At 34.7% G+C, this 9,659-nt stretch overlaps 2 protein-coding genes across 2 annotated transcripts; both read left to right on the forward strand.

Moving 5' to 3' along the window:
* Nucleotides 1–316: 316 nt before the first annotated feature.
* Nucleotides 317–1,331, forward strand: LOC111472108 (allene oxide cyclase, chloroplastic-like). Its single transcript, XM_023117803.1, has 2 exons — nucleotides 317–624; nucleotides 696–1,331. Exons 1-2 carry the CDS (start codon nucleotides 408–410, stop codon nucleotides 1,217–1,219), a joined length of 741 nt encoding a protein of 246 aa, XP_022973571.1. The 5' UTR covers nucleotides 317–407; the 3' UTR covers nucleotides 1,220–1,331.
* A 4,229-nt stretch (nucleotides 1,332–5,560) lies between these two features.
* LOC111472103 (caffeoylshikimate esterase-like) lies at nucleotides 5,561–7,955 on the forward strand. Its single transcript, XM_023117797.1, has 8 exons — nucleotides 5,561–5,971; nucleotides 6,056–6,085; nucleotides 6,246–6,375; nucleotides 6,472–6,618; nucleotides 6,695–6,825; nucleotides 6,894–7,031; nucleotides 7,413–7,511; nucleotides 7,579–7,955. The coding sequence occupies exons 1-8, from the start codon at nucleotides 5,663–5,665 to the stop codon at nucleotides 7,795–7,797; spliced, it is 1,203 nt and encodes a 400-aa protein (XP_022973565.1). The 5' UTR covers nucleotides 5,561–5,662; the 3' UTR covers nucleotides 7,798–7,955.
* Nucleotides 7,956–9,659: the final 1,704 nt, after the last annotated feature.

Raw genomic sequence — 9,659 nt, forward strand, 5'->3', positions numbered from 1 at the left:
TTTTGTTAAAATGGCAAGTGAATCAAATATTTCATATTGTTAAAAAAATATGAATAGATTCATTGTATCCTTACCTTATTTTTCAAATTATTATAAATATTAATAATATTTTACTTTTATCGGAAAAATTTTAATTGGCAGTCCTCCTTTGGAAAAACATGAAATTCTAAATTATGTGATATAAAAAAAGAATAAAAAGAAAAGATGAATGCAAAAAATGTGGCACGTGCAACGCATGGACGGTGCGGTATTTGAATGCTGTTGGGTGTCCACGTCACGTGGTGTAGAATGTGTCCCTTTAAATAATCTGGAAATTGGGATTAAGAAAGCAAGCACACACAAGGGTCTCCTCTTCTTCATCTCTGCTCTGTTCCGACCTTGGTTTGAGATCTGAGGCACCTCCATTAATGGCGTCCTTGAGTTCTTGCGTGGTTTCTTCCCTTAAAATCCCCACACCCTCCCAAACCCACAGGCTTTTGGGTTCTAAGCTCCCACAATCGCACTCCTTCTCTGCTCAAACACTCAGATCATCATCATCATCCCGCCCAATTACCCCCAACAAATTCACCTCCACAGCACTCCTCTCCAACAAAATCCAATCCAGCTCGGAGCCTGCAAAATCCAGTAACTCTCACTTCTTTATTAATTTAATTGAATAAATGCAAAAATAGAATATAAATGTTTTGTTTGTTCAGCAAAAGTTCAAGAACTGTTCGTGTACGAGATAAACGAGCGGGACAGGGGAAGCCCAGCATTCCTAAAGCTGAGCAAGAAGGAGGAGAACGCACTGGGGGACCTTGTCCCATTCAGCAACAAGCTCTACACGGGCGACCTCCAGAAGCGCATTGGCATAACGGCAGGGATATGCATCCTCATCCAGCACGTCCCGGAGAAGAAAGGCGACCGCTACGAGGCCGTCTACAGCTTCTACTTTGGCGATTACGGGCACATGACGGTGCAGGGCGCTTACCTGACTTATCAAGACACCCTCTTGGCCGTCACGGGGGGAAGTGGAATTTTCGAAGGCGTGTCCGGGCAGGTCAAGTTGCATCAGATCATCTTTCCTTATAAGCTGTTTTACACCTTTTATTTGAATGGGATTGAGGATTTGCCGGCGGAGTTGAGGGGGAAGCCTGTTGCGCCCTCCGTCACCGTCGAGCCTGTGCCTGCGGCTAAGGCCTGTGACCCTTCCGCCACCATTCCTAACTTTACCGATTGAGGGTTTTAGTTTAATTGAAATGAAGTTGGTGTTTTGTAATTGAAGAAGTTTGTGTGATGTCCCCCACATATTTGTTTCTTAGACTTGTTTTTTCAATTTTATCATTGCCTAACATCCTTCTTCTGCCATCGCCTTCGTCTAAACACCAAAATAGTCCTTCTTTTCATTTTTACCAAAATTCTTGAATTTTTAATTAATTATACACGATAAATCTAAAGGTTCAACAAGGAAAAAAGTTCATAAAACATGGTAAGAAATTTTTTAAAAAAATTACCCAGTGGCCCCTCAAGTAATTAATTGATGTTGGTGTTTTTAAAGTTGAAAATTTTCTTTTTAAATTTTGGAGATGGATTTAGGGCATCCTTATTATATTTACCATCCTACATGATATTTCCCCTTCCCTTGGATATTCCCTGCTTCCATTCACATATTCCTTTATTCCAGTCAAATATTTTAATAAAATTGGACAAATTACCAATTCTGGAGTATATCATTTATGGCTGAACAAAGATATTCACTTCTTCCAATCAAATTAAATGGGACAAATTAACAATTCTCGGGCAAATCCTTGTTGTCTATTTCTCGGTCTTGCATCTTCCTAAAATTCAATTATTTGTTGGAAGTCTAAAAAGCAAACCAATATTTACAAAACATTAGCAAATACAATGTTTTCACTATTGAGAAGACAACCATTTGATTTTATGGAAGACAAGTTGGGTGTGTGATTGGCATACTCTTTAACCTGAGGGTGAGTATTGGAATATATTTTATATAGTTGTAAAATATATTAGGATTTTTCTCTTATTTTTTACTAGTTTTCAAGATTTGGTTAGCCCTATCTTTTTTTTAAGGATTTGGTTCATAGTATATTTTATGTTATTTTTAGGATTCTTGTAGTTTCTCATTCTTAACATAAGTATATAGAATAATTATCTTATTCAAACGTTGTGAACAGCATGTGTACACGTATGTGTGTACGCACGTACTGAAGATATATTTATATTAAACAGAGTAGATAATTAATAATGAATGCGAAAAGATGTTTCGTATGAGCATGACGAAGTTTAAAATAAGGAGAAGCTAAGTTTGCAATTCAGGGTGATTTTGAGATACTGTATGAGATCATACCCTAATACTAGTAGCATGCTGGCGTGCTACTAAAGAAAATGAACTATTTATTCATATAGATCCCAGTTTGATTATTGTATTAAAAATTAAAATAAAATCACAGGGATCTTACCTCTAAGTCTCTTAATATGAAATTCATTCACAAATCTTCTTTCCTCCACAATATTAACTTCTTCTAAAAACCTTAGCACAAATTTGTTTTTGAAATCTCTTAAAACAAAATTCTTAGAGAAAAATTCTATTCCATTCCATGGTCCGAATAAGTTTCTTGAGTATTTTTTTCGCTTATCCCAAAGATTCCATTTGAATATTTGTCAAATCTAGAATAATTTATTTAAATATCTATTATATTAAAATATATTCTTTATTTAAATATATATTTTATTTAATGTAACTTATATATTAGTTATTTTAGTACTTTAAACATAGAATACAATAAATATATTTTCTTTTTTATATTTAATATATATAATATATTAAATATTAATTTTCAAATTTTCAAAATTTTCTCTAAACTAAATCAATCCATCTAGTGTTGCAATGTATCGAGGCCCGATTTTCAAGTTGAGTTGAAGACATAAGGTAAACTACCGTCAGTAAAAAAAAATCTGTGTTTAAAACAAAACATAAATACATTTGGTTTACAAAACAAAACAAAAATAATTTTAAATAGTTGAAATACAGTGTGGATCGATTTGTCACCTAAAGAAATATTAGAAGACTTAAATGGAGTACAAAGACTCAATAGCTGTTAATCGTGTTCTTGGTATACTCTAGAGTACCAACACTCTTTCTTATCATGTTCTTGTTGTCCTAAGTGAGAATATTTGCTAGAACGATCACATCTAAATGATGGTCAAAGTTCTCTATATATAATCATTTACATCAAATAGATTACGAAAGAAATGGAAAGAGCAATAAATGGATACACAATATTAACGTACGATCAAGGAACAAATATGATATATATGGTAAACCGTAATAGAAAGCTAGTTATCCTCAATGATATAAGATATTAGCCTATAATCAAGGGTAAAATATGATACATATGATAAACCATAATGAAAAACTAAATATCATCAACACCTCGTGCGAGCTAAGCGTCGGATTTGAACGAACGTGAAGCTTGGATCTGAAAAATTAAAAAAGAGGTCGATAAATACTTTTGGTGAAGATATCAACAATCTGGAGATGGGAAGGTCCATACTGTGTGCGAAGTTTGCCAATGACAACAAGTTCCCGACGTAAATGATGATCTAATTTAATATGTTTGGCTCGTTTGTGAGAAACAGGATTTGAGCTAAAAAAAAAATAGCACTTTTGTTGTCACATAAGAGAAAGGGTTTCTTTGTAATGGGGACCTTGAGGTTATGCAAAAGATGCGTAAACCAAAGAAATTTAGCAGCAGTCATGGCAAGAGCACGATTCTCAGATTCACAACTGAAGCATGAAATAGTAAGTTGCTTCTTGGCACTCCAAGAAACAAGATTGTTACCACGATAAATAGAATAGTCGAATGTAGAACGATGAGTATCGGGACAACCAACCCAGTTAGTGTCTGAATAAGCCACTAGCGCACTAGGAATAGTGAATGGATGAAAGATAAGGTCAAAGTGAAGTGTTCCCTTAGCATAGCGAAAAATAAGCTTGATAGTAAGAAAGTGATCTGCCGTAGGGGCATGCAAAACTTGACTGACAAAATTGATAGCATGGTCAATATCTTGGCGCGTAATGGTCAAGTACTAAAAGACACCAACAAGAGTTCGATAGAGAGTATGATTAGAGAAAGAAGAACCATCAACAGTCAGGTGTTGAGAAACAACCATGGAGGTGTGGACTGGTTTGCTATCAAGCAACTGAGCACGAGTAAGAATATCTCGAGTATATTTTAACTGACTAATAAAAAAACCATCAGGAGTAGGTCTTCAAGACCAAGAAAGTAACTAAAATAGCCCAAATTCTTGGTAGCAAACTCATAATGAAGCTTACGAGTAAAGCTGTGAAGAAGATATGAGTTTTTGTCGATAATAATAATGTCATCAACATAAAGAAACAAATAGATAAAGTTAAATTGCTGATGAAAGATAAAAAGAGACATGTCAACGGCTACCAGAAAAATCGATTGGGAGAAGAAATAAGTTGAAACGTTAAAATCATGTGCGAGAAGCTTGCTTTTAAGCTATAAAGGGTTTTTTTTAATAGACAGACAAAAGTATCACTAAGAAAAGCAGTTTTTATATCAAGTTGTCGTAGAGACCATTTTTTTGTGCACCACACGAGAAAACACAATTAGGACAGTAATAACTTTGACCACCAGACTGAAAGTGTTAGTATATTCGAGACGGTATTTTTTTTTTTCTTTGCTTGTTCTTTTATTTTCCTCGTTTAATTTCTTACTACCCTTTACAAAAATAAAATAAAATAATAATAAATCCTCTGACCAAAAGGGATGATCTGTCTTCTTTTGTCGTTTTAGAACATACCATACAAAGTATATGGTTTAGTCATTGACTAATATAAGTCAGTGATGACATTAATTTTAGACTGCCTTCTTTAAAAGTATAACTACTTTCCAAACTTTACATACTCAAATATAATATTTAATATAATAAAAAACGTGTACCTTACTTTTTTATGGCTTAATTTTATGTTGGGTGGCCTTCTAAAAATTTTATTAAAAAGCATGTGAAGTTGTTTTGGTTCATGGTGTTAATCTTCACTTTTCGTAGAACGGTAAGCATCCTTAAAGAGAATATTATGGTCAGAATTTTAAATATAAATAAAATTTTAAGTTTATAACTAGTTTTACCCTCCTTCCAACAAATATTTTTGGCATATTAGAGGGTGATTGCATATTAACAAAGATTACAAAATTTTGTATTTTGTTTAGATGGCTTTTGACCGACACAATACCACAGGAAGAAAGTGATTGCTTTTCTGAAGTTCATATCATGGAATTTGCGAAAAGAAAAGTGGACGGAAAATGGTCCTTTTTTTTAGTGGGTGTGTGAATACAAAAGCGTCCTCAAAATTCTTCTTAATTTCAAGAATTTAAAACAAAACTTTAATGCTCTCCGTCCAGGACAAAAAGAAAAAAAAAAAAAAAAAAAAAAGGAAAAGGAAAATCCCATGNAAAAAAAAAAAAAAAAAAAAAAAAAAGGGAAAAGGAAAATCCCATGTGCCCGTTCGTACTCTGTTATAAAGACGCCATGGTTATTTTAATTGGTCCAACAGACGAGCAATTGAGCTCAGACTTCCGCCATTCCATTGATCCCATCTTTTGTTTCACATCTTTTCACTGCCAAATCACCGTCCATGGCCGTGGAACTCAGATTCCCGTCGTCAGAGCTCTCTTTATTTTCCCAGAAGTGTTTCGCTCCGATCAATCACCGCCAAAATGTCAGATTGCCCTTCACCTGTCCAAGGAAAACCACCCCAGAGTCACCGATGAGTTGGGGTTCTGGTCACCGCCTTGTTGTTACAGCGAAGAAGCCACCGATCGATGGCGTTCCGGCGGAGCTTAACAAAATCGCCTCTCAGAAATTGGACTCTGCTCCGGCCCGCCGCCGGGTCCGGTCCGCTTTCAAGGAGCTTCAACAGCAGCTAGATCACTGCTTATTCAAGGTTTATTTTGTACATTTTTTTCAAATCTTGATCTATGGGATTCCCTGTTTCGGTCGTTTGACTAAAATCGATTTAATCTGTTAGATGGCTCCTGCTGGGATCAGAACTGAAGAGGTACGAAATGGTGTTTTAAGTTCAAATTTGCATTAGATTTTACCTTAGATCAAAGAAGATATTGATTAAATCTTTTAGGTTTTCAATTCCCCCTTTTCGTTATTTTTTGCAATATTGTTAGAATGTTATGTGATGAATGAATTGAATGTGTTGTGTGTAGTGGTATGAATGTAATTCAAGAGGCTTGAATATTTTCTGCAAAAGATGGTTTCCTGAGAGTGATGTTGGTATTAAAGGTGCTGTGTGTTTCTGCCATGGCTATGGTGATACCTGCACGTTCTTCTTTGATGGTTTGTTATCGTTTCATTTTCCATTTTTGTTCATTCATGTGTTTTCCGTGATGCCACAACAACATGAGTTTTGTGGTGATGTTGTTAAAATTTCAGGAATTGCTAGGTACATTGCTGCATCTGGGTATGCCGTTTATGCGATGGACTACCCGGGTTTCGGTCTTTCGGAAGGATTGCACGGTTACATTCCCAGCTTTGATGAACTAGTTGATGATGTTATAGAACAGTACAAGAAGTTCAAAGGTTTGGTGAGAGTAATTTATATGTTGATCATCACTCTCTTACAATCATTCCTCAAATTGTATGTTTGAACATGCAGGTAGACCAGAATTGAATGGATTGCCTCATTTCATATTAGGACAGTCCATGGGGGGAGCTGTTACCTTGAAAATTCACTTGAAGGAACCAAAGCTATGGGATGGAGTGGTTCTTGTGGCTCCCATGTGTAAAGTAAGTAAGTTCATTAAGGAATGAACAAAGTTTTTGATCTCTGAATACTGATTTTGATGCTTTTTAAGATTGCAGACGATGTCAAACCGCCCGAACCCGTGCTTAAGCTCTTAAAACTAATGTCTCATGTCGTGCCAAAAGCCAAGCTTCTCCCAAATGTCGATCTCGGAGAACTTGCTATCCGAGAAACAAACAAAAGGAAACTGGTTCGTATGCCTTTACGCTCTTTACATACATTAGATTTCCATACCAATCAAGCCTTTGTACATTTAGTTCCTTGATAGGGAGAGGTTTTCATCTCACACGTGATCTATTTACAAGAGAAACGAAATGTCACGGTGCATTGATATTTGTTTCTTTGAAGAGTTTCAGAACATTTTATATCGTCGGGTCTGCTTGTAATGCCCCTGTTGAAAATTGCTTACGATCGAAATATGTCGAAACAAATAACTAAATCGGAGGAACAACTGGAGGGGATAGAGCTTTTGAGGAGAGGAACTTGAGCACTTATACTTATACATACATACTTGTCACATATCAGTTTTGAACAGAGCTTATGAGTTTTTTTTTTTTTTTTTTTTTTGCAGGCGGTGTACAATGTTATATCATATGGCGATCGGATGCGCGTGAAAACCGCCATGGAACTTTTAAAGGCGACGGATGATATCGAGAAACAAGTGGAGAAGGTGATGGTTCCCTTCCCATATGAATGCATGATTGATTTAGGATTTACTGATTGTAGAGAATTTGCAGGTTTCATCACCATTACTGGTTCTTCATGGAGCTGCAGACAAGGTGACAGATCCTCAGATCAGTCGTTTTCTATATGAGAAAGCGTCAAGCAAGGACAAGACTTTGAAGCTGTATGAAGAAGGTTTTCATTGCATCCTAGAAGGAGAACCAGATGAAAGAATTTTTACTGTCCTTAATGATATAATCTCTTGGCTAGATTCCCGATGCTCCTTGACGTAGTTCTCGGCTATCCGTTCAATGTTTATATTTGAAGAATTATAAAATTGTGTTTTTCTTGGTGAGGTATAAACTTTGGTTAAATTATACCAAATATGAAACTTTAGATTAGGTTTCAATTAAACTCGGTTCCGTTGAAAATTTTCATATTTGCTGCTCAACTTTAAAATTTGTTCTTAAAAAAAAATATATTTGTTAGAAATCACCGGAGTTGGTTTTTTTTTGAGCTTTTACAAAAAAAAAAACGCTCACTAATAGAAGTGTATTCCTATACAATGAGTTTATAAAGACTAAACAACAAAAAAAAAAAAAAAAAAAAAAAAAAAATTTTGATGTCTTTATAAATACTTGGTGAAAATTTGATGTCTTTTAAAAGAAATTTGATGTTTTATAAATATTAATTTAGTAAATTAATATTTCACAGATGATAATATATGACTCGATCTTAATCTTAAGTGAGTTATGAACTTCGGTCAATGAGGACTTGTCCTTTTACTTACATGAGTTAAAATGACTTTGATTTCTCGACTTAACATGGTATGAAAGTCAATTCTTCCTGAGTTGTTTGTAATTACAAATGATTCAAGAGTTTATTTTACCTTGTACTTATGTAACGACCCGAAATTTTCTACTTAATTTAAGGTTGTTACTATGTACATATTATGAACATTGAATGCGGAAATACTTCATTTAAATTTTCATAAAACATAGACTTCAGCTTAAAACACACTCATGGACTTACGTGTTTTGAAAACACCATTAAGAGCGACACAACAAAAGATTAAATAAAATAAATAAACATTTAAATTAAAAACATCCTATTCTATCTAAGTCTAAGAAAATAAATACGACTACCCTATGCATGTGTCATGGTATCGAGTTGCGATGTCATCGTCAGCCGTATAGAAATGTTTTGCTTTAACCTGAAATAAAGGTAGCACGTGGCTTGAGTATTTAAAGAAATACTCAGGAAGTGACCTCATTATTGGGGTTAAATACAAGAACATGCGAATGCAATGAGGTGACTTATCATATCAATATGTTTTTCTACGGTACTGTCCTAACAAATAACTTGGATGTGTACCATTTACTCTACATACAACCCATATGTGCGAGCATGGACTCACTAGTCAGTTTGCACACCGCTGGGCCACTTTCCTTGTCAGGTGAGCATACTCTGGGAGCTCCTTAGGTCGGACACCCATTAGAACTAGTAACCATCACGAGAGCATTAAGTTAAACATAATGATCATTCTTTTGCCTAACCGTTGAAACATTATGATAAACATAATGATCGTTCTTCTACTTGGTCATCGCAACATTATGATAACCATAATGATCGTTTTCCTGCTTCGTAACGTACGCGTCCGTACTATCGTGAAAGGTAAGGGGTATCCCCTAATGTATGAGCACACAATAATGCATGAGGTCCAAACATATTTTTCCATTTTCATTATCATTCAATAACTCTGTTAGTGTATCGTACATATCATATAGTCTTTCATATCATTTCACATATCATTTATCATATCTTTCATACATACGTCGGGACTGTATTTCATGCTAGTTTGTCATTTTGCATGTCAAACATATCATTCAAATTACATAAAATATATTATATCATAACATTTCATACTTCTAGACACAACAATTTTCATTATACATATCATACCATGACATATCACATCACAATATATCATATCATAAATATGTCAATTTATCACATTTCTCGTGCAATAACATATCTCATATCATTTTCATATCATATCACAACACACACACACATATATACATTCACATGTCGTATCATAATCATATCATATCATAAACACTTTGCGGTCATATTGTTCCCTAACTTATCATAG

The sequence above is a fragment of the Cucurbita maxima genome, unplaced genomic scaffold, assembly GCF_002738345.1.
Source record: "Cucurbita maxima cultivar Rimu unplaced genomic scaffold, Cmax_1.0 Cma_Scf00064, whole genome shotgun sequence".
NCBI lineage: Eukaryota > Viridiplantae > Streptophyta > Magnoliopsida > Cucurbitales > Cucurbitaceae > Cucurbita > Cucurbita maxima.

What these genes read in the sequence shown, in the direction of transcription:
- LOC111472103 (XM_023117797.1), top strand. Translation starts at nt 5,663, where the DNA reads ATGGCCGTGGAACTCAGATTCCCGTCGTCAGAGCTCTCTTTATTTTCC. An exon ending in TAGATCACTGCTTATTCAAG is followed by an intron (nt 5,972 to 6,055) that starts GTTTATTTTGTA and finishes TTAATCTGTTAG; the next exon opens with ATGGCTCCTGCTGGGATCAG. An exon ending in AAACAAACAAAAGGAAACTG is followed by an intron (nt 7,032 to 7,412) that starts GTTCGTATGCCT and finishes TTTTTTTTGCAG; the next exon opens with GCGGTGTACAATGTTATATC.
- LOC111472108 (XM_023117803.1), top strand. Translation starts at nt 408, where the DNA reads ATGGCGTCCTTGAGTTCTTGCGTGGTTTCTTCCCTTAAAATCCCCACA. An exon ending in CTCGGAGCCTGCAAAATCCA is followed by an intron (nt 625 to 695) that starts GTAACTCTCACT and finishes TTGTTTGTTCAG; the next exon opens with CAAAAGTTCAAGAACTGTTC.